The sequence below is a fragment of the Mustela nivalis genome (assembly GCF_964662115.1).
Source record: "Mustela nivalis genome assembly, chromosome: 4".
NCBI lineage: Eukaryota > Metazoa > Chordata > Mammalia > Carnivora > Mustelidae > Mustela > Mustela nivalis.
In genome coordinates this window covers 127,182,139-127,206,334 of record NC_139023.1, presented here as the reverse complement: position 1 = coordinate 127,206,334, position 24,196 = coordinate 127,182,139, and the positions used below count along the sequence as shown (strand labels likewise).

At 39.8% G+C, this 24,196-nt stretch overlaps 1 protein-coding gene across 9 annotated transcripts in view; it reads right to left on the bottom strand.

Moving 5' to 3' along the window:
• The window catches only part of FNIP2 (folliculin interacting protein 2), a gene marked incomplete at its 3' end in the record, with an annotated part of 134,314 nt that overhangs the window by 28,618 nt on the left and 81,500 nt on the right, over positions 1-24,196 (bottom strand). For all 9 annotated transcript variants that reach the window (XM_082727786.1, XM_082727780.1, XM_082727784.1 and 6 more), the window contains 5 exons: positions 15,850-15,979; positions 8,323-8,524; positions 7,909-7,997; positions 5,418-5,564; positions 5,132-5,301 (listed from right to left, as the gene is read on the bottom strand). In XM_082727786.1, the coding sequence (XP_082583912.1) occupies positions 5,132-5,301; positions 5,418-5,564; positions 7,909-7,997; positions 8,323-8,524; positions 15,850-15,979 (738 nt within the window). The remainder of the gene's footprint in view (positions 1-5,131; positions 5,302-5,417; positions 5,565-7,908; positions 7,998-8,322; positions 8,525-15,849; positions 15,980-24,196) is intronic.

The following is a 24,196-nucleotide window of genomic DNA, read 5'->3' as shown; positions in this document are numbered from 1 at the left end:
CCTGCTCTGGAGAGTGGTCCCTAGTGTAAGACTACTGCTCCTGACCACATGCAAAGGGCAGGACACAGCTGACTTTAAAGGATTCTGTCTATAAAAAAGACTACAAGCTAGCAGAGTTTTATCTTTGAGGCTTTTGCAACTGACAACTCAAGAATTTAAAAGAATAGCTCAAGACTGAAGTCTGATGCTAGGACGAGTATTTCTGTTTGAGAAAACCTTCCTGACTGCTCACTGCTGCACGGTGTCAGAGTCATCTCAGGAATGCCTGGGGCATGCTTGCTAAATCAGTCTCATGTTAATAAAAACGATAACTATTACATATCTGAGACCTGGTACAAAAGAATCACAAAGAAAGGCCACTAAGAATGACAATATTATTTTTTAGCAATGCAGTTAACATTAAAACTCATAAAGAAAAAGAGAAAACAAGGAAAGCTATTAAAATAGAATTTATAATAATTAAACTATATGAAGCAATAACAGCAATGTTGTGTGGAAACTGTGTTTTTATTTTAGGGTCAACTTTCATAAAATAATGCATCATTTAAATAACAGACCTATAATATTAAAGATTTACAGGATCCTGAACTGGAAGACAACTTTTGAGTCCCTGGGCTGACAAAGCTACTAATTTCAAAGTAGATTCATTTGTTTTCATGAGTATAATTTTGCAAAATGAAGAAGTTGCACAACAGTGAGAATAAACAACACAACTGAACTTAGAAATGGTTAAGATGGCAAATGTTATGTTAGGGCTTTTTTAAAAATCACAATTTAAAATATAAATTTAAGGTGTGCTTGGATGGCTCAGTTGGTTAAGCATCTGCCTTCTGCTTGGGTCATGATCCCAGGGTCCTGGGATCTGGGACAAGTCCCTACATTGGGTTCCTCGCTCAGCACAGAGCCTGCTTCTCCCTCTGTCTGCCTGTGCATTCTCTCTCTCTCTCTTTCACAAATTAAAAAAAAAAAATTATATTTTTAATTTTTATTTATTTATTTGACAGAGAGAGACACAGCAAAAGAGGGAACACACACAAGCAGGGAGAGAAGGAGAGGAAGAGGTGGTCTCCCTCTGAGCAGGGAGCCTGATATGGGGCTGCATCCCAGGACCTTCAGATCATGACCTGAAGGCAGATGCTTAACGACTGAGCCACCTAGGCACCCCAATAAATAAAATCTTTAAGAAATAAAAAAATAAAATGAAAACAACTTTTAAAAAGAGAGAAAATGAGAGTAAGACAGAGTGGGGGGAAAGGGGTACAAAAGAGTATCTTCAGGTGAAAGAGAAGCTAAAGGCAGAGAGTGCAGGGAAGCAGGAAGGGCCCTGGGTTGGGGAGAGGAGAGACCGGAAGGGAAGGACTCAAAAGGGCACCAGCAGGAAGGAGCAGGAGGGAGTGGGAAGGAGCGAGAAGAAGAGAAGAGCAGGTGGGGGGAGAGACACAGCTGGCCCAGAGAACAGAGAGGGAAGTCCAGAAAGAGGAGGGCAAGACAGAGAAAAGGGTTAGAAGGAGAGAGAGAAGAGGCGGGCAGTGGAGAGGTACAAATAGCAGAGAACCTGAGAGAAGCAGAAAGAGGTGGAAGAGGTATGCAAATAAGTGAAGGGGGAGCAGTTACAGAGGGGGATGAAGAGGTGACAAGAAAAGGTATCGAGGGGATGGTGAAAAGACAGAAACTAGAAAGCTGGGAAACTGAGAATTTAGAGCTGTAAAGAGGGGGTGGTACATGGAGAGGCGGTGGGAGAGGTGGGGAATGTGGAGGCAGGAGCAGACGGGGGAGAAACTGAGACAGTTTTAAAAGGCCACTTACTCCAAGACGAACTTCTAATAAATGTGTATATGCAATAAAGTTCCCTTTTCACAGTCTCCCCAATCCCATACATGGTCATTTACTGTATCTTTATTATTATTTAGTCCAACCTATCTTCTAATTTCTCTCGTGAAGTATACCTTGGCTTTTGGGTTATTTAAATGGGTTGTTTAATTTCTGAGCAGGTGGGGATTTTCTCCCTATCATACAGACAATTCATATATATTGATGTGTAGTCTAATTCCACTGCATTCTGAAAAATACAACTTAAACTTCAGCAGAAAATGAAAAATTTCCAACATTTTTACTTACATTAATTAAAACCAACAATCCCAGATGTTTTATGAGGAGAAAAGCTGCTTTGCATTTCCACATATTCTTGAGGTCATTAGTATCATAAAAGAGACCCACACGGAACTCCTTCAACAGTGGCGAAAGAAAGTGGCTTTCAAACTACGCCTACCCATCCCAAGAGAGAAATGCATTTATACCAAAGCCTCACTCACCCTCTGAAAGAAATATTTTACAAAACAGTGTATGTGTTACTCTGATACGTTCTACTATATTGACCCTTTTGAATGCTTTTTTGACGCACTAAATTGCTTCTACAAGCCACCAATGTCTGGTGATCCCTTTAGAAAGCCCATGTGCAGAGGGCTCCTGTGAGGCAGAGGTGGGGAGGAGCTCCCGGAGAGTAAGCCAGGGAGGGTGTGAAAGGGCCCAAACGCTGGGTGCTTCCAGCTTTTCTCCTCCCTTCCCTGAAATTGCCAGGGAGGCAGGCAGAAGTGGGCATAGCAGTGGTACCGGTCCTGGCAAGCACTCAGATAAGCCTTGGAAATAATTCAAGATAAAGTCCTTTCTATTACTTAAGAACCTGGATTAAAACTACATCCACATCATTGTATGTTCCCAGAAATTTATATTTTCTTCTTTACTGTGACTTGATATTTAATGGAAATAATAATAATTGGAAGCACTCTCCTATCAAATTACTGAAGCCTCTTGATTTTCGGTAATAATGGAAACTCAACCATCATTTATATTTGGCTTTACCACATGACTCTGTGCAAGGGTCTTAGCCCCTCTCACACTGCTCATCAACAGCCAAACCCTAGGTGGATTGTCTAGGGGTGGGAAGGATTGGAAACTTTCAATAATACATGACTTACGGCTCAGTTGCTTAAGTGTCTGACTCTTGATTTCAGCTCAGGTCATGATCTCAAGATCGTAAGATCAAGTCCTGTGTTGGGCCTGGAGCTCAGTGGGGACTCTGCTTGGGATTCTCTCTCTCCCTCTTTCCCTACTTCCCCCACTCATGAGTGAGTGCACTCGTGTTCCCTCTCTCAATAAATAAATAAAATATTTAAAAAAAATAATACATGATCTACTACAGGACTGTGAGACCATGGGAAGGGGACTTTGCCTTGTTATACTGAACACAGGGAATTAATGGCTCTCTATTAGTTAAATTTAAATGAGACCCATGTCTAATTATAAATACATTTATCTAATTAAATGCAAACTGCTTAATTAGCATTGTTTTTAAATGGGTGACCCAGCAGCATGGAACACCATGTTTCCTTAACATCAAGCCCCCTTCCCTTTGCCACTTAATGATACTACATTTTTTCAGGACTATTGTTCCAGGGGCACCTGGGTAGCTCATGTGGTTAAGTGACTGCCTCTGGCTCAGGTCATAATCCTGGAGTCCCAGGATCAAGTCGCGCATGGGGCTCCCTGCTCAGCGGGGAGTCTGCTTCTCTCTTTGACACTTTCCCCTCTCATGCTCTCTCTTACACTCTCTCAAATAAATGTTAAATCCATTTTTAACATCCATAAATTCTTTAATTCAGTTAACATGTACCTATTATCCACTATCTGTGAGACAAATTTTCTCTTTCTTATATCCAGGATACAAGAGTAAGACATCTTTATTATCTATAATGTGAGGACAATAGTAATAGGTTTGGAATGAGAATCTGATTAACTAATACATGTAAAAAGCACTAAAAACAATGATTGGCTCACAATGTCAGCTTTCATTATTGTTATTACAACATGCTATTTTCTACTAGAGTGTGCCTCCCTTGTCTGTATTTCTGAAGATGTCATTTAAACATTTCCTTAAGTATGCTTTCCTTGAAAATACCCTCCAACCCCTAACTCTGTCTCTTGGTGCCCGTCTATGTCAATATTCTGACCAGCAGCATAAATAACAAAAGTACTCTATGTAGAACTAATTTCCACAGCAAACATTTCATCCCATTTTACAAATGAAGAAACTGAGGCACAGAGAGCTTAAGTCACTTGCCCATGGAGACTGGATTTGATTTATACAGTCTGGCTCTGGCTCCCTTGCTCTTAACCTCCACACTATACTGTCTCTCTCTTGCATCCTTCTACACATTTCTATCAAAGGAGTAATCAGGATGTTGTGAGACTATCTGAATACAAATCTGCCACCTCCATTAGGATACTAGCTTCCCAATGCTAAGCCATGTCCCTGGCACCTAGCATAAGATCTGGACCACAGTGAGTAGCAAGTATAACTTTGTCATTCTCTATGTTTGATGAGTGAGTGATCCCAGGGTAGACCTGTTCTGCACATGAACCCAGGGAGGCCACTTTGATGTCACAAGTCCCAAATTCTATAACCAAATATGCCCAAGAATTAGGTTCCTATACCATGCTTAAGAACGAAGCTTAAGGAAATAAGCACCACTAACTCATTGTGTAGAGAAAGACAAGGTTCCTAACTTAAGCTAAACTTATAAAGGCAGTAAAATTTAGTGCACTACTTTCTTTTTTCTCCTATTTTTTTTTTTTTCCTATTGAGTCCATCCTTGAGAGCAGTGGTTCTCAGCCAAGGAATGTCTTGCTGCCCAAGAACAATGTCTGGAGAAACTTCTGATGGTCGTAACTCTGAAGGATTCTTCACTGGAAGCTAGTGAACAGTGCTAAACATCCTACAATAATACACAAGATGGACCCCCTTCCATCCCCCCTCCCCCCAACCCTGTCCCAAAAGAATTATCTGGTCCAAACATCAACAAGGCCAAGCTTAAGAAACCCTGCTCCAGGGTGAGCTGCCGCTGTCGTCTGGTAGAACCGTTTGCCTGTACTGTGCTTCGGCAGAGCACAACAAAGCTGCCAGCAGCAGGAAGGAGAGGAACAGACTTAAACAACTAGAATCTGTGGGCCAATCTCCTATTTTCTGTCCATCCAATGACATCTCCTGCATTGCCAGGATGGAGAGCCAATATTCACAAAAAAACGGGAGCATTTTCTCCATTCCCTCCCATCAAGTCTCTGAATAGGTACTAACCCAGCTGTGCCCAGAGAGGGTTATACGGATGTGTCTTGGCCAGCATGTTCACGGACTGAGAGGTGCGTTTCTCTGAGAAGGCTTTAATGGGAGGATGATCAACAGGCATGACGGTCGGTACCCAAGCCAGGTGGTAGGTTAACACTGCAGTCAGTAAGGCAGCAAAAAACCTTGGAGAAATGGAAGAAAATACCACCACATGAGCCCATGTAGGAAGCAGCATGTCACGTGCAGTATATACACTGACCACGGAAGCTGCACCCGAGGCTCCAGAGTTGACACTTACTGGTTTTTGTTGATCTGTTCTATCAGAAGTGTGAATTCCTTGAGAAAGCGCTGGCATAGCTGGGTTTTTTCCAAAGTGCTGGACATCATGGTAAGCCATACAGGTTCGGCTATCCTTGGAACAGAATACAAGTTCCAGATTGTTCCTCTAGAGAAGAGAAAAGGGATATACAAAACTGTCACAGCTATCATTTTGGGTGATCATAATCTCTTCATAAAGGAATAAAGAAGAAAACAATAATGTGAATCTATGCAGCCTTTAAGGGATTCAAGCAGTATATAAGTCAGGGATCAGCCAGCTGTGATCCACAAGCCAAATCTGACCACCTCCTTTCTCGTAAACAACATTTTATTGGGACGTAGCCATGCTCACCTATTTACATATTCTCTGTCGCTGCTTTTGCATAATGGCAAAGTTGAGTAACTATGACAGAGGCACTTTTCAGAAAAGGTATACTAACCCGTGATATAAAATATTCATTTTTAAAGCAATTTATTTTCACAATACCTAGTATAGAACTTTACGACCATTTTTTTAAAAAAGATTTTATTTATTTGTTTGTCACAGAGAGAGAGAGAAAGAGTGCACATAAGCAGGGGTAGCAGCAGGCAGAGGGAAAAGCAGATTCCCCACTGAGCAGGAAGCCCGAGGCGCAACTTGATCCCAGGATCCTAGGATCATGACTTAAGCCGAAGGCAGACACTTAACTGACTGAGCCACCCACGAGTCCTGACGGCTTTTCTTATAGTAAAGAAATCAAGGAAGAAGGAGAGTATACACTACATCAAAAATGTGACTAAAGGCAACTCAACGCTCCCAATTTGGTGCTTTAGTTCTCTAAACCAAAGCACTCTATTCATTTCAAAAATGGAAAAATTATGTAAGTGGCTCTTCTTCACTATAATATATGCCAAGTTTTTATAAGCACTAACAGAATCAAATTCTTAGAACTATAAGCTATTACCAAAACTGACTAATATGGCTCTATCACTTTACAGATTCAGAAACAGGCCTAAAGAAATTAAGTTACTTGCATAAAAGCTTGAACAACAAGGTCAGGAGGACTTCAGGTCTCCCAACACCTGGTGCCAAGGGTTCTATTGCGAGGTCATGATGCACAGTGTTTTTCCAAAGAACACATTAACTTAGCTTAGGATCTCCACTGGAGAATACATCCACTTCAAATGAAAAGAGCTGAGACATATTCTGATTTGGTTTTCTAGCTGTGTGCCTATCGGTTCTCGGCCTTTTGGCTAAGATCAAGAGTCTAGCTGTGTGCCTAAAAGAATTGAGACACAATAGAATTCCACCTTGGCCAAAAAATGTTTGCTGAGTTAGGTAGCAAGGACAAGTTACAGTCACATGGAACAGGAATTTCTTTACTAAAACTAAGTTCTCCAATTGGTAACACTTTTTTTTGTCCCATTTCTGGAGAGGTAGATCACTGAAGTAAGAATAAGACTGGTCTATGAATAAGTGAGGTTCTCTGGCTCTGTATTTTCAGATTCTTGACCTCTGAAAAATTAATACTTTCATTAAATTAGGACAACTTCACCCTATTTCTCAACTATATGACTTAGGTCTTGACAATCACCAGATAATGACTTATGTGTTATTTGAGTACTTTATACATATAACCCAGGGTTCGAAAACTACTGGGGATTTTGCTCCAAGAAGCATTATAGAATTCACCTTAAGCATCAAGAAAGTGTTCTAAAATTCTAAGAACTACAAAAAATATTTTTATGCTTCAGTTACAGAATAACAGTTTGGCTCATTAGCTCATGACCCATTTGGAGTGTGATTCCACTCCCCATCGAGAAACTGGCTCAGCAAAATGGTGTGAGAATCCCAGCTCAGCACGGTGAAGGAGAATCCCACCCCCTATACTACACCTTCCTATCCAGATATTAGGAGCAAGGACTATAGAAAACCAGTCTCCAGAATACAAAGATCATGAATGAGAAACTGAAAATGAAGACACACAATTGTGGTTCAGACCAGGACACTGAGGAGAGGACACTGGGTAGAAACACAGATCGTCCTGGCTGACTGGAAGATCTACATCCCTGACATAGATATTCTCCAGCTACCCTGTGGATAAGCAGCCCTGAATCCATGTTTCCACATCTGTACCATGGGGCTAGTTTTTAGTGCTTATTCCTAGGGCTTTTGTGAGGAGGACATGAAATAATGAACAGGCTTGTAAGAAACACCTAAATATTAGTTTTCTCTATTCATCCTGTTAAAAGCAGTCAAGGACTGGATGACAGGCAGCAGTGTGGATTACACAGTGGGGAGTAACCCAAACTTTTTCCTCCAGTTGTTCTGGATTTCCATCTTGGGGGAAGGAGCTACCAAAGTGAGTGTACTAACTGCTAGTCCCACAATTCTTCCAAGTGGGTCTCTGGGTATCCCCAGATCCATGGCTGCCATGGCTACGGCCACTTACAAGCTACCTTCAGGGATTTGCCAGACGCTGCCAACACACCTGAATTCTCCCAGAGCTTCCATCAGACGGCTGACGTAGAACTGGACACGCAGACTCGATTCTGCTATCTTTCTGCAGGAGATCATGGCCTACATGGAAGAGAAAACAAACCAAATTGCTCTCTGAGAAGAGATTCCTTTGTAACTGTCCACTACTGGGATTTTATTAATAAAATAATATTATAATCAAGACATTCACTGTGGTAATGATTTCAGGCATCACGAAGAAGTGATCTCCTTTCCTAAAATACTATAGTATCTGATATCTGATATCAACATGCCTAAGGGTCTATTACTGTTGCAGACAATTTAACTTCTCTAAAGAAGTGATCGGATACATAAACCATGAGAAGTTAACCACCTTAAAGTGCCATGATCATGTCTCTATTTGACACTAGAACTACATTCTTATTACCTTTTCAATGGCACTCTTCAACCTGTTCATGTGAGATTCAAACAAGGGAAAATGAGAAAAAAAGAAGTCCTGGAAATTCCTTTGTGCCTCTTCTTTCTCACACAGGGAAAAGATGATGCTTATGGCAATTTTCTTCCTCCGAACTATGGCTGGATTAGAACTGCAGGTTTCTTCAGCTAGGCTGAATGTCTCATCCGTTGACCTGAAGGAAAAAGAAGTTTGAAAAGTTGCCATGCCTCCAAGAATTGCATTGAGGATAAACTGTAATGCCAGGGGATGACATTCAGAATGTGAACCCAGAACACCCAGAGTCTTAACCAAGAGTTTGTCTGCTTCCAATTCATTCTCTTCTCTAATTCTCTGTCATGATAAATGAAAACATCAACTTGCCACATGTTATTTTCTAACATGAAAAGAAGTGTAAATAAAACCTAAAAGTAATTTCAAATGTCCTCCTGTTAGGCTCTTAGTCTTTTTCCCTTGGATTATTTCACATCGGACTGGTGGTATTTAGAGAGCAGGGAGATATATCTGGTCACTCAAAACATAGGCCCTTTGTTTTGGTTAAGAGATACCAATAGACAGGAACATTAGAAGGGAAATGATCCTGTGGTTTTCTGTTAAACCAGTGCATCATGTTTGGAAATTTACTTGTGGTTGAGGCTTACTTTCCCAAGGCTATTAAAACCATTAGATGAAGTAAGTCCGGTAAATGTTCAGATTAAGCCATGCAATTGATTAAACTCTCTGGGAAATCCCCCAAGCAGAAAGACATATCTCTCGGCTGGGTAGTCAATGTCTCAAAAAAACTTAAGATTCTTTTGAGAGACTCTGCTTCTATGATAAGAGAATCATGAAACCAGTAAATTATGGGTATGTTCTCAATCTGTCTTAAGGGGTAAGACTCAGAAATACAGTCTAACCCTGTCTCTTACAGAACTATTCTGAAAAACCAGCACTACCACATAGCTACTAATAACAAAAGTGAAAATAATTTTTTTTTTTGTACAAAGATACCAAAAGCAAAGTCCATAATACATCGCACATGAAAGCACTTTGTCTAGCACACAGGAGGTAAATACAATTAACTTTCTTTCTCACCGACTGTCACCATTTAGTCTCGGATCTCCACTGAATATGGGAGGGTACTACTTCCTCTGTTTTCTTTACCACAAACTACCACAGAACAATTACTTATGCTTGGCAGGACTCAAGGCCTCCATACTCCTGATCTTAAACTTATTTGCTGCTCTACTACTCACAGTCTGTAACGTTACTGTGATTTTCACATATCCATAGCTTTGAAAACACGCATACATCAGATGTTTTATGGTCAGGAAAGCCATTTTACTTTTGAAGAAAAGGAGAGAGACATCTTGTTCTAAGCTCAGAAAGGACATGCTATTGTTTTATTCTCAACTTTAAGCAAGATTCCCGAGATGGAGATGTGGTTGATAAATCAGTAACAGGCTCTCACTAACAGACATGCCATGGGCAGGACATGATCTCCAGGTGCTTGTAAATGCTGTGCACTCTAGTAAACCATCAACAGTTTTTTCCGAAAAATTCCTAGATCTTAATCATCTGCTCATCAGAATAAAAAAAATCTTGAGCCTCTCTTAGAATTTTACTTAATTTCGTACAGTGAAATTTCATATGGTGAATATTCGTCCTTCCCAAAATAACTGTAGTATAACTTTGTTTTTTGCACCAGTTTATTTCTATTTTATATAGGAAGTTCTGAGCTTATATATGGCCAACATTTTCTTGCAACACTTTTTTTTTTTGGTCTGGCATCTATTTTTCCTCTTTTTTGAAAGTAAAATGACTGTTTCAGTCCATTCATCTTCAGCCAACATGGTCCTTAATAATGAAATTGTAATAAACACTTAACCCTATGCAAGTTTATGCACCATCTCTCATAAACAATAGCTGACTCTATCTTAATGTAGCAGAGAGTGCCACCTACTGCATTTCTGAAAAACTTCCATAGCTACAACAATGTGGATAGCTCTTCCTCGCTTTGCTCTATCTCTGCCTACCGAATTCCAAAGCAACTGAGCTTCATTCTATAGTCTCACAAACCAGAATACATCAGTTCACAGAGTATTATGATTATATTTTTAAAATTATTCCACAATGAAAGAATGTTTCAAAATGTTTTAAAACACTTGAGTATGCAACCCAATATGTCATCTCTTCACCCTCAAGTCACCATGTAAGGCACACAGGCCTTTCTGCAAATGTGGGAACTGAGGCAGAGTGAGTCATTAACTTGCCTCAGGAATAGAAAACTTCTCAGTAACAATGTTGGAGCTAGAACCCAGGGTTTCTGTCTTCTAAGCTAGGCTTGTTTCTGGATGTTGGAAACGAGCAGGGTCCGTGCCCTGTGTCTGATCTGTCTTCCGGTCTTCACACCATCAGGTGCACCCTGCCAGCTGCAGCACTCAGAAGAAAGAGCTGGGAGTGATCACGTCAGCTGGCAGGACTTCAAGTCAAGGAAAGACCCCTGCTACATACTTAAGCTTTCTCCTTACAAAAAAATCAAATAGCATTTTGCTGACACTTACGGATAAGCATTTACATGTATTACTTTTACCTCAAGATCATAAGCAAAGCAAAAACTGTGATTATTTAAGTAATCTCAAGAATTTATAATTGATATCAGGACTTATAATTGATATCAGGCTTAGTCTAATTGTTTTTGTCAGCTTTGAACTTCATCTGAATCTATGTATTATATTGGAACATAGGAAACTGCCATTTTTGTAGGTCTGAGAACAAACCTGCAGCAACTTTGTATGGTTGGTTCAATATAATAATCCAAATCAAAAGCTCCTGTGAGTACTTTAGGGTTTCTGTCGCCTCACTAAGGGATGAAATCTTTGCAGTTTCTCTTCTATTATAGGCGATACTTCCCTACCAGCTGGCAAATGCCCCAAATGACTCCCTATCCAGTAGCCAAAATTTACCACTCAGCACAGCAGGGGGTCTGGAGACAGGAGTATCCAGTGTGGGACTAACTGTTCAGGACTGTGAAATCTTCCCTTTTGCCTCTCTCTTAGGAAGTTTCTGATTACTGTGGATTTTCTCTCAAAGCCAGAGGCAATCATATTTCTGGTACCTGCTATTCTTTTGTCTCACATCAAAAATTTTCCTACCTGCATACCTGCCAAAAGTAAGAGATCAACTGCAACATCTTTAAATGAAGGGATCTTCACAGGCGTAGTGATCAATTCAAAATATCAGCCGCACTTACATTCTCTGTGTGCCAGCTTCCTGGGCATGAGACCCCACTCCCCCAGAGCCCTGTTCCCAGATGGGCTCCAGGCTTGATGTAATGCTTTGCAGCTACCATCTCGGATTCTTAGTAATTTTATCTTTCAGCCTGTATTCTGGAAGTGAAATCTGATGGGACAATGAAGCATTTGAGTGAGCAGTGAAGACACCAGGCTGCAGAGTACACAGTGGGCTCAGGCCTAAGGGCATGCAACCCAGACGATGAGCAACTGGCTGAGCAGTTAGGCACACACCCACATGTCTGAAAAGCCCAGGGTGCCAGGAGGCCCCAAGGCAGCAAGGCCGGGACTGGAGCCCAGACTGGTAGCTGGGACAGCAGCAGCAGAAAGAGCAGTGACCACAGCCGCGGGAGAAAGGGAGGGCATGGGTAGTGGTGCGACCCACGGTGTGAGGCTAGCTTACCCATCCATCACTGGAATCTGTCCCTATAGAGTGTGCACAAATATTTAACTTTCTGCCCCAAGCCCCAAAGACAGTAAATTATCACAAAGAGCCTACAGTGGACATTGCAATAAAACATATCCAGGAATAACCAGAATTCTTCAGTTTATCATCTCCAGTTTTAGAAACTATTGCAACACTGCAAAGTAAATATGTACAGGCATAGAAACAAATTAAATGTAAAGATTGTTGTACCGAACAGAAAAAAAAATCCTACTATTTTCATATGAAGCTTCGGATAAACTATTAATAAGGAAGTCCACTTTAAAATTAATTTTCCGGGGCGCCTGGGTGGCTCAGTGGATTAAGCCGCTGCCTTCGGCTCAGGTCATGATCTCAGTGTCCTGGGATCGAGCCCCGCATCGGGCTCTTTGCTCAGCGGGAGCCTGCTTCTCTCTCTCTCTCTGCCTGACTCTCCGCCTACTTGTGATTTCTCTCTCTGTCAAATAAATAAATAAAATCTTAAAAAAAAAAAAATAAAAAAAAAATAAAATAAAATTAATTTTCCTTATAATTGAAGATGCAGTGATAGTGAAAACACAGGCATTCTGAATTATATACAACTCGTGAAGACACTTTCAGTTGCTTGCAAGACCTCTATGAATTACTCAAAATGTCAGAGGAGACATTAAAAGAAGTTTGTATAAATTTACATTTAAAATTAAATTCAGCCTTGCACAAAATGGATTTGTGTGAAGACGAAAACCTTTTTAGAAAAACTGTTCCACAAGAATCATCAGATCTAGATGTACTGAAATTTATATTTTGAAAGTTTATCAGAAACTTAATCCAGTGTTTTCATAATCCATAAAGTTCCAGTAAAGGTTACATCAGCAGAAAGATCTTTCTTACAAAATTGTCAAAAAATTACTTGCCATCTTGCATTTGCTAAGAGTGATTAATGCTGCTTTCAATTATATCAATTGAAAGCAAAGTTGCTAAAAACTATAAATTTTGATAACCTAACATCTGAAGATAGAAAAGAAAGCCAGAAAGGTCTTATGATAAAACAAGATATAGCATTATTTATTATATTATATACAATTATGATACCAAAATATTATTTATTGCAATTTATGTTTATGTTTTATTCATATTTCATTATTATTCTATTAAATTTTGTAAGTAAAATATTTTTAACCTTTACATTTTAGTACCTTTAACAGCACTCTTCCCCACTTTTTGAACAAAGGCATTCTGCATTTTCATTTTGAACCAAAGATATTTATTTTAGATGTAAGTTTTGTAGAGATTCTTTAGTTTCCAAAGCCACATCTCAATTCAAATTAAAGTTCTGAAGAATTTTCAGAGGAGTGGATTGAAGAATGCTACTCAACTCTGCATTTAAACCTGAAGGGATGGGGGCACCTGGGTGGCTCAGTCGATTAAGCATCTGCTTTGGCTCAGGTCATGATCCCAGGGTTCTGGGATTGAGCCCCACATTGGGCTTCCCGCACAGCGGGGAATCTGCTTCTCCCTCTCCCTCTGCCTGCTGCTCTGCCTACCTGCGCCTCTTTCTGTCAAATAAATAAATAAATAAATAATCTTTAAAAACAAAAAACTTGAAGGGATAGAAAAACATTTTTAGTAAAGAAATGTCTAAAGGGAAGGCTTCTATGACTCATCATTCTCTTTAATCACAGAAGCTGTTGTAAGGACAGTGAGGATGGTGGGATGCCCTCTCCTGACAACTGCAATGATGACAATGATAATGACGGCAATAATAATTGTAAATAAGTCCTACTGACCAATATTTTCTTTACTTATCTTATCCTAGCTTGGCTTGACTTGCTGTATCTCATTTAACTTTCCCAACAACACTGTGAGACTGGTACTAGTACAATGATCATACTGCTGATGACGAAGCAACACTTTGTTTTTGTTTTTGCTTTTTTATTTTTTAAATTTATTTTCAGCGTAACAGTATTCATTGTTTTTGCACCACACCCAGTGCTCCATGCAATCTGTGTCCTCTATAATACCCACCACCTGGTACCCCAATCTCCCACTCCCACCACTTCAAACCCCTCAGATCGTTTTTCAGAGTCCATAGTCTCTCATGATTCACCTCAACTCCCTTCTCCTCTCTAACTCCCCATGTCCTCCATGCTATTTGTTATGCTCCACAAATAAGTGAAACCATATGATAATTGACTCTCTCTGCTTGACTTATTTCAATCAGCATAATCTCTGAGGAAGCAACATTTTGAACACAGATTAATTCACTGTCGGTACACCCAGTGAGTGGCAGAAGTAGGACCTGTTCTCAGACCAAATTACAAGCTCCTGACCATTCTATTCAAAGCCCACCAACCACATAGCAGTTCCTCAATGAGTGAAGCAGCTCTATTTTTCTCTCTTAGTCGAGCTTGCTAGGATTGTGAGAACAACAGAAGAGAGGCAAGCAGCCCGACACATCATATACACACACCCTGACCCTTGCCTCTCAGCCTGACCTTTAAGCACCATCTCTCCCAAAAAGGGAATCTCCAACTCCCCACCTAACAATGCAAGTGTTCTCTCCCTTCACTGAGTCCCAAAGCACTTGATGATCCCCCCACCCTGGCTCACGGCATTTATAGTTTAACATTTTATTGTTATTATTTATGTGTGTATGGTCTACCCCACTAGTCAATAACCTCTATTAATGGTCCCCAGATGAAGGTGTATATCTGAATCATCTTTACACCCTCACATACCCCCTACACACGGTGATTACCAGCCTACACACCAAATTGAACAACTAACATGTGAATCGTGATAGGTACAACCGATGTTAATTCTCTTTTTAGGTTTTGGGTTATAGGGAGAAGGAAGTGGAAGCTACTGATATAATATCATAATAAGCCAAACTGTGTATTTTGCAAAACAACCAAACTTTAGATCTAAAATTCAACTGCAATGAAGGCAGAATATACCTCGATGCTGTCTTTATAATCAGAGTCATGACCATTTCGTTTAAGAATTTAAGTTTTAGGGGCACCTGGGTGGCTCAGTGGGTTAAGCCTCTGCCTTTGGCTCAGGTCATGATCTCAGGGTCCTGGGATCGAGTCCCGCATCAGGCTCTCTGCTTGGCAGGGAGCCTGCTCCCTCCTCTCTCTCTGCCTGCCTCTCTGCCTACTTGTGATCTCGCTCTGTCAAATAAATGAATAAAAATCTAAAAAAAAAAAAATTTAAGTTTTATGAGAAGAGTATGCATGTTACAATCCTTGTGTTCATATGTTTTCAAAGACCACATTGGTGTCACAGTAAGCTGAGGAAGAGATTTATTTCAACCCCCTAACTCACAAGAGCTACATCTGGAAGGGAGCCAATTCAAAGACAGAGGAAACTCTTTTTTTTTTTTTTTTTTAAGATTTTATTTATTTATTTGACAGAGAGATCATAAGTAGGCAGAGAGAGGAGGAAGCAGGCTCCCCACTGAGCAGAGAGCCCGATGTGGGGCTCGATCCCAGGACCCTGAGATCATGACCTGAGCCGAAGGCAGAGGCTTTAACCCACTGAGCCACCAAGGTGCCCCGAGGAAACTCCTTTTAAATTAACACCAAATCTAGCTCGTACATGGCACAAAGACCCAGATGGTTCCCAGCGTCTTCCAAACCAGACTGGTTTTCAGCTTTTATATTTATTGATTTATAAAACTTCTAATCTACCCATTTTCAGCCTAAGCAGAAGCTAATCCAGCAGTCTGGGTTTTTTCCCCACTGAAAACAGGGGAGTCCTGCCAGGTTGTTTAAGCAGTCTACAACCAGCACCTTTCTGAGCAAGAGCAAACTTGTAACTCACCTCCTTGGAATGATGCCATTTTCCAAACTTGTTGTCTGACTTCGAAGCCAGCGGCGCTGGTAACTGCTGGAAGAGGATGTAGAGGAGCTTGGAGATGGGAAAGGTGTAATCAGAAGGCTGCTTAGTGAGGCTGTAAGGAAGAAAAGTAGAAAGTTGAAAGTTGAGGTAAAGGAATCCTCATGTAGCCACACAAAAACATGCGTGCCAAGTGACCTAAATTTTCCGGTTCTACCAGCCATGTCCAGCAGGGGGAGACTACAACTCCTCTCTTCCTAAGACTTCTGGACTGCAAAGAAAACGTCCTTTAAAAAGGAAAATAAATTTAAAAAATAGGGATTACAGACATATCAAATGCATCAATTATCAGGCCCTACATTACAAAGGCAGCATAATTATTACTCACTTAACCAGAATGCAGATTTCTGATAAAAATGGTCCACATAGCATAACCGTTTATATTGTTACCTGATAACCAATGTCATACACAGTGTTTATTTACACTATTTTCTCCTCTTAACTACTTCTTCACTCCTATTTTGAAGTGAAATCTAGGCAAGTAAGAAGTTCCTCCACAGAGTATCCTCCCTCCTATCCCCTGTCTCTAAATACACAATACTGACCTTCCTTCCCTCCAGCAACCAGCTTCCCCACTAACCCATCACCACTCCCTTGGCTGTGAAAAGCATCCTCTAGCCTTAAATATATTTTCTGCTTGGATTGCTTATTTGCCTCAGGGCCTCTCTCTGCTTCTCTCTGCTAAATAGTATTAGATGCCTATGCTTGGGCTCTCAGTGTGAGCTGACCTGCCAGCCCATACTTCTCAAAAAGGCAGGGAGGGATTGGTCCCTTTCATGGTAGGCAAAGGAATTCTTACAAATCAGAGCTGCTTGATTGGTGTCTACTAGTTTGGAAGAATAAAAGAAGGCGACGGACGTTTTTCCTTTTACTTTCCTCAGGCTAAGGAATTAGACATTGATATGTCACTCAGTCCAGTGGAAAAGGAAATGAGGTCCAACTGAATGCTGGTCAGCGTTTTCGGAAGCAAACCACAGGACAAAGGAAATTTATTTGAGCACATATAGTATACTATGCTTATGGATATCACTTGATAGGGCATTTCCCCATATGAAGTGTTACATTTTAATTTATACTTTTATAGGCAGATGTAAATAACCTGACTCCCTGACCTGATTTCGTAAATATGACAAGAGTTACTTGGCTGTTACTCAATTCTCAGTAAGCAAATGCTGGAGTGTGTACAATGTTCCAGGTGTTGTGCCAGGCCACTGGGATGCAGTGGTGGACAAGACAGACACATATTTGCCTGCACAGAGCTTCAAGTCTCTGTGAATAGCAGTGAACTTGCCAGGCTACAAAATGAGATGCAAAATGGTTCAAGGTTCTTTCCACACCAGAGGTATATTGAGATGCTTTTCTTCTAAACTAGTCAATATCCATAACAAATTTGTTTGGAAGATCTAAATCATCTATGTACTCCTTGTATCCAGGACAGCTCCCTGGATAACTTAATAAAGCAATTAATGAATACTTAGTGAATGTATGGCACTTCCTCACTAAAGTATTGCCCAGATGTGGCTGACCCTAACAGGTTGCCTTTGTTCTGATCTGGTTTCACCCTTTGAAGCTGACTTAAATCTCCAAAAATCAAATCCATATTTGAAATATCGATGGTGGGCAATTTCACTAATTGTGAAGGGAGACAAAAGAGAGTTTTTCCTCAAAATCACACAAAATTACTTAATAAAAAATGTCAACTAGACATTTGTGCCCCACCCCCAAATTCTAAAAGTCCTCCATGAGGTACACAAGCTCTTCATTCCCTATTCCTAAATCTTCAGGGTCCCCTGTCTCTATTCCTATCTTATGCTGGTTAAATCATCTTCTTGGCAGGTGGAGGACAGGGCTGAGGGGTAGATGATAAACGTCTTTTCCCCTGCCACAGAAGCAAGATGGAAATGACTCTGAGGGCTAAATTTATTCTGGAAATTGTATGTATTGCTGTATAATTCACAGTTTAGTAAACTGAGTAAGAACCCAGTCTCCCAATTCAAATCCTGGCTCTGCCACTCACCAGCTGTAATACCTGGGCAGTTTACTTAACCTGTCAGCTTTCTCATCGGTAAAATGAGGACAGTAAAGCATCACACCTCAGGATTTTCATGAGAACTGCAATCTGCTAGTGAGTTATGAATTATTTAGTGAACCAACACCAACATTTAAAAGAAAAGAAAACGAGTATATTGCAATGCTAATATTAATTGATGAAATTTTTGTTATATATAAAGATGTTTGTTACTGGATCATAATATAAAATGCATTAGCATGAATTGCAGACAAAAGAAAAGTCTGAGAAGCACTGACCTATTTCATAAAGTTCCTGTGAGGATTAAACAAATCAATACACTTAGCCCAGTGCCCTACACAATAAATGTTGGCTATTGACTCCCTCTGATAATTCTTGGAACAGGAAAACTAAGTAAGACATTTCAGAGTACTAAAACATTATTAGTTCTGATTAGTTAATCATGAAAACAACCTCGGACTTGTAATAGACACATGAAAGGGAAAGGGAAAAAAATTAATAAAAAAACAGAGACGATATTCCTTTTTTCATTGTAAAATCCTGAATAAAAATTTGTAAGGTATACAAATGAAATACTTCGCTAAAGTGCTGGTTTAGGGCTACCCAGCACTTCCTTATCAAAGTATTTTAATATTATTTAATATGATTTTTACATTAACATACTGTGGTATGTCATTGTCAGTCACATACTCTAGGAAGCAAAACATTTGGTAACTCTCAAGTGGAAGAACTCTCAAGCTTAATTTTGGCTTCTAACTCATTGTCACTTTCATGAGAAAGGGGTGGATTCAGGTATCTGTTCTACTAACATTTAGTGGTTGGCTAGACTCTTCTGTATCTTCTGCAGCTTTGACAGACACCAGTCTATGTGTATTTGGAAACAATCCCATCACAACAAAAAAATATACTAATGTGATGAGGCCCCTTATTTCCTCTCCAAGCTCATCATACACCACTCTCTCCACTCTCCCCTTACTATATTCCAGTCTTCTCTCTATTCCTTATACACAAAGCTCCGAAACCTGTTTCCACTCTGGGTCTCTGCACTAGCTGTTCCCATACCTAAAATGCTCTGTGCTCTGATCTTCATGGAGCCTGTTACCACCAGCAATCCAGCCACGTGAATATTTCTCCTTCTTGAAGAGGCCTTCCATGAACATCTCATATCTTTTATTTTCCTCAGTGATAAGTGCTTACCTACATTTCACTGTCTATGATTTGTGCTTCCTTTATTCAATATAAACTCCATGAGATCAGGGATCATGCCCATTTGATCACTGATCTATCCCCATATTCTACAAAAATGCTTGGTACATAAGATGTTCAAGAAATACTGCTGCATGAAGAGTGAGCAACGATTATGTGAAGGACAATGACATCTGTCTCGATCAATAATTATGACAGAAACAAAGCATTAGAAAAACAAATTTCTAGGAATTGCAAGTCTGAATTTGAGGAAAGTTTCCAGTGGTCAAAGCTATATACACAGCATTTGGATTTTCTCTTTTTCCTCCTACCTTCATTTTAAAAAATTCTTTTTTTATTTTATCTTATGGTGGTGGTAGACAGCAGTGGTGTAGCTCTGAACCTGAACACTTTCTCTGCATGAAAGAGGGTACTACATCCAAAAGACAGGAATGATCTTTTGTACTGTAATACTGACAGTACTTCCCTTAGAGTTTTTGCTTATTTAAACACTTGAGAAGTATAAGGTTCCTTAAAGTTTAACAGCTGTATTCCTCAACAAAAGAATAGAAGCATTTAACAAGGTCAATTAATAGAGCTGTGATTATTGTCTGATAGGCGAATGCCATTTTTTTTTTTTGAGAATGCCATTTTTAACAAACCGAATACATTAGTAGGCAAATAAAAGTTAATACATTGTAGTTAGAAATCACAGAGTAATTTTAAGACTATAAAGGATCCTTAAAAGCATCTCAGGAACTTCAACTTTTAATAAAATTCCCACAAACTCCCCTCAATGAAAAGACAAAGAAAATATCCTCACCGTGATGATTTCCAAACACCTTAATTTTTTTTAAATAGACTTTATTTTTTAGAGTAGGTTTAGGTTGGAAAAAAAAAAATGATTGGAAGGTCCAGAGATTTCCCTCCATAGAGCCCCTACTCCCCTGTGATCAGCCTCATTCACCAGAGTGGTATACTTGTTACAACTGATGAATCTACACAGAAACATAATTATCACCCAGAGACCATGAATAGAGACCACCAGAGAGACCATAGAACCTTAGTGTTCACTCTTAGTGTTGTACTGAGTTTGGACAAATATATAACGACATGCACCCACTACTACAGTATCAACCAAAATAGTTTCAGTTCCCTAAAAATACTCTGTATTCCAACTATTCATCCCTCCCTGCCCTGTCCCCAGGGGGACAGGGACCCCTGATTTTTTTACTGTTTCCACAGTGTTACCTTTTCTAGAATGTCGTACAGATGAAATCATGAAGGACTGTAGCCTTCTCAGATTGGCTTCTTTCACTTAGTGATGTGCCTTTAAGTTTCCTCCCTATCTTTTCATGGTTTGATAGATCATTACTTTTCAGCGCTGATTTTATACTTCATTGAAAACATCTTAAATTTTAATTCCTTAGCTAGACATAAACCCTAGCCCAGCCTTTGTGATAAGCTCAGTCTTGACATTTATTTGCCAAATTATTTGATCTTTCTAAGTCTTCTAATCCATAATTTGCAATCTAAGACTGAAGTATCTGCAAAGACTTTTGGGAAGTCTAAAAAGACTCTCTTGGTTCTTTGCCCTTCCATATAAATAAGAGTTATTTTGTCTGGCTTCACAGGAGGTTTTAGTTGAAATTACACTGAATTTATATTTATTTGTGAAAATTCACCTCTTTCTCTATTCATATTTATTTTCTTTGAGACATAGTTTCTTTACCTTATTGTTTTAAACATTTTCTTAAATTTAGCTTCAATTAATTAATTTATAATATATTATTGGTTTCAGGGGTACAGGCCCATGACACATCAGTCTTATAGAATACTCAGTGCTCATTATATCACACGCCCTCCTTAACGTCCATCACCCATCCCCCACCCTTCTCCCCTCCAGCGATCATCAGTTTGTTTCCTATGATTAAGAGTCTCTTATGGTTTATCTCCCTCTCTGGTTTCGTCTGTTTTTTGGTTTTTTTTCTCCTCTATTACCCTATGATCCTCTGTTTTGTTTCTTAAATTCCACATATGAGTAAGAGCATATGATAATTGTCTTTCTGTGATTGACTTACTTCATTTATCTTTTTTTAATCAAATTTTTATATCTCTCCATAACTGTATCAGATATATGTATATCATTACTCTTAGATCCCTTTACAGTTTGAGTTGTTATTTGCATTACTTTTTTATTCTAATTTTTCTTAAACAGGTAATAAGAATGCAAATGTAGAACGGAAAAAGCTAAAGCAGAAGTTAGCAAATTTCTGAAACTGAAGAAGATACATATCCATTCCAGGAGAATACCACAGGTCTGACTTGAAATATGAGAATTATAATGAAATGAAAAAATGAGTTCTGTCCAAGCTACATTACAGACTGCCAACTCCATATACAGAAGGCAAGGCAAAGCTCAAAGTAAAGATTTGACAGTACTGATAGAACAAGACATTTTTAAATTGAGACAGGTTCTTACACAGGCTGTGGAAAGAAGAATAAAGCAAAATGCTAGTCCCTAGTGATCCTTGCCCCACACACCACAAAGGACAATACTGACACAAAAGGGATCAGATGCCTGCTCCACTATCTTTAGGAGACCCTGATGCTGGGGAGCCAGCTGAAGACTAGACCTCGAGTCTCAGGTGGGCTGGGCAGAAAGCTCCAAATCTTATCTGAACCCTGGAGGTGATGAGAAACGTTTCATGACAACTTCCCAGGGGAGAGAGAGAAGTGAGTGGGGGATGACCTCCCAGTAGCTCCTTGGAGGCTTCCCTTTCTCTTGTGTTCCCTGAGGAGTACAAGTTGTACTGCCAAGACTCAGATAAGCTGAGTTCAAGCCTTCGCCTATATGTGCACGTGCAAGGTCAAGGATGCTATGGCCCAACAGCAAACAGAGCAAATCCCTCCTGGACGCTTGTCCTTCTTTACAAAGCACTGCAGCAGTTAAATCAATAAAGAATTCTGATACAAATGGGACGTCAGTTTGCATCATTCAATGGTGACCTGTGTTGCAATCAACAGTTTGACTCCATTTTTTCACGTTTGACTGCTGATACCTTTTCAGGTTCTCCCCCCAACCCCCTTCCCTTTCTGCCTCAAATCTGGACAAGATGATGAGAAAGCCCGGGGGCCCTCTCCTTTGGAACCAGTGGGCAGTTCTGCCATGTGTGGAAGCCCTTACCCTGGCCCTACCCCCTAACCACCATTAAAAAACCCCAAGACCATCTCCTCTCCCTGTCTCTCAAGTCCTTTGCTGACCAGCTTGGGAAGCCCACTCTGCTTTCACCAGAAAGCATCATTATGTGAATGGTAAATATTTTCATATCATCTTGGCATGTGTGTGGTGTAATCAGTTTTGATACGGAAACCGTATTTTGGGTGGGGTCCATTCTGTACCTGTATAGTGGCTAAAACATATGTCCTATTTGAATACTATGATTACACTGAAGGTTCATTTTAAAACATCTGAATAAAGGGGCACCTGGGTGGCTCAGTCAGTTAAGCATCTGACTTAGACACCGGTTATGATCCAAACAAAGTCCTGGAATTGAGTTCCACGGTCAGGCTCCCTGCTCAGTGGGGAGTCTGCTTCTCCCTCTCCCTGTGCCCCTCCCCACTGTTTGCATGAGTTCCTGTTCTCTTTCAAATAAATAATACCTTAAAAAGTATTTAAAAATTTTGAAAAAAAAAGTATTTAAAAGTACATTATTATCAAAGTTTTTCTCATGTTGACCTTCTGTTTATTCTACTTTTAAGAACAGAGGAAATGCAATTGTTCAGTGAATTAGGAAATTATTTTTTCTTGTCAGTGATTTGAACATTCTGATGAAGAAGAGAACTGAAGCCTGAATTAAGGTCACAGATTAACAAGGCTCAGTGGCTCTGGTCTCAATCCTGGCCCTCCAACCCTTAAACGCTACTCATGTACTCAGACTTTCAAATTCTAGCTTCTGCTCCAATCCATCTCTGTAGAGCCAGTTTCCTATTTCTAAATTACAGATTTCTACTTTCTATTTCTACTCACACACCTAAAGAACTCAGACACTTCTAACTAAAAATTGTCTGAATATCTACTTCCCTGGACTGGCCTCCTGTTTTCCCTGTACTAGTTAGTGCCATTATCCTCTGCTTATTTACCTGAGTTAGAAACTGAAGAGTCACCCTTGTTTCCTCCTGCCTCCTCCACATCCTGTGCCCCCTTAGTCACCGAGCCTTGCCAATCCCACCTCCTAGCATGGCTGAAACCCACCCTTCCTTTCTCCCAAGACCTTACTTAAAAATTTTTAATGGTAACCACTAAAAGAATAACCTCTCAAAAATAATATTCTGGATTAACATATGTGCAAAGCACACATTAAAAAATATCCACAATAGAATACAATGAAAATGCATCTTCCCTTCTTATCTGTCCAGGCTTGTATCCCTTCCATAGACAGTCTATGACTTGATCTCACAACCCATGAGATCATGACCTGAGCTGAAATCATGAGTCACACACCTAACTGACTGAGCCATGTGGGTGCCCCTCTTTTTTTTTTTTTTTAAAGTTAGATATTCTTGTTGCTTTATTTCTTATTCTGTGCGTAACAAGCTTGTAAAAAAGCACTGGAGTACTTAAAATGAAGAGTAACTTAGAAGGAAAAGTTGTATATTTTTCAAAGATGCTATTCCATAAAAGCAAAGAGGAAAAAAAAACCCCAATGGACAGTTTTTCAAAATTTTATGCTAAATCAGATAATCATTTTATACTAGCTACACACACACACACACATACACGCGTACACACACATAAACAGTGGTAGGAAGCCCCAGTGTTTCAGAAAACTATATTGAAAAAAAGTTAATGGGGAAAAAAAACCCTAGGCCCCTTCATGCCCTGCTAAATTAGAAAGCATCACCATTCATGTATTTTAGCAATAGATACATTGGTCCAGGTTTTTCTGGAGCACAGTTTTGACATACCACCTTGACCTCAAAAACAGAGTCAATTATGTTACATCCCTTAGCTGTCCCTGCTTATAAGATTAAATCCAAACTCTTTATCATGGGACT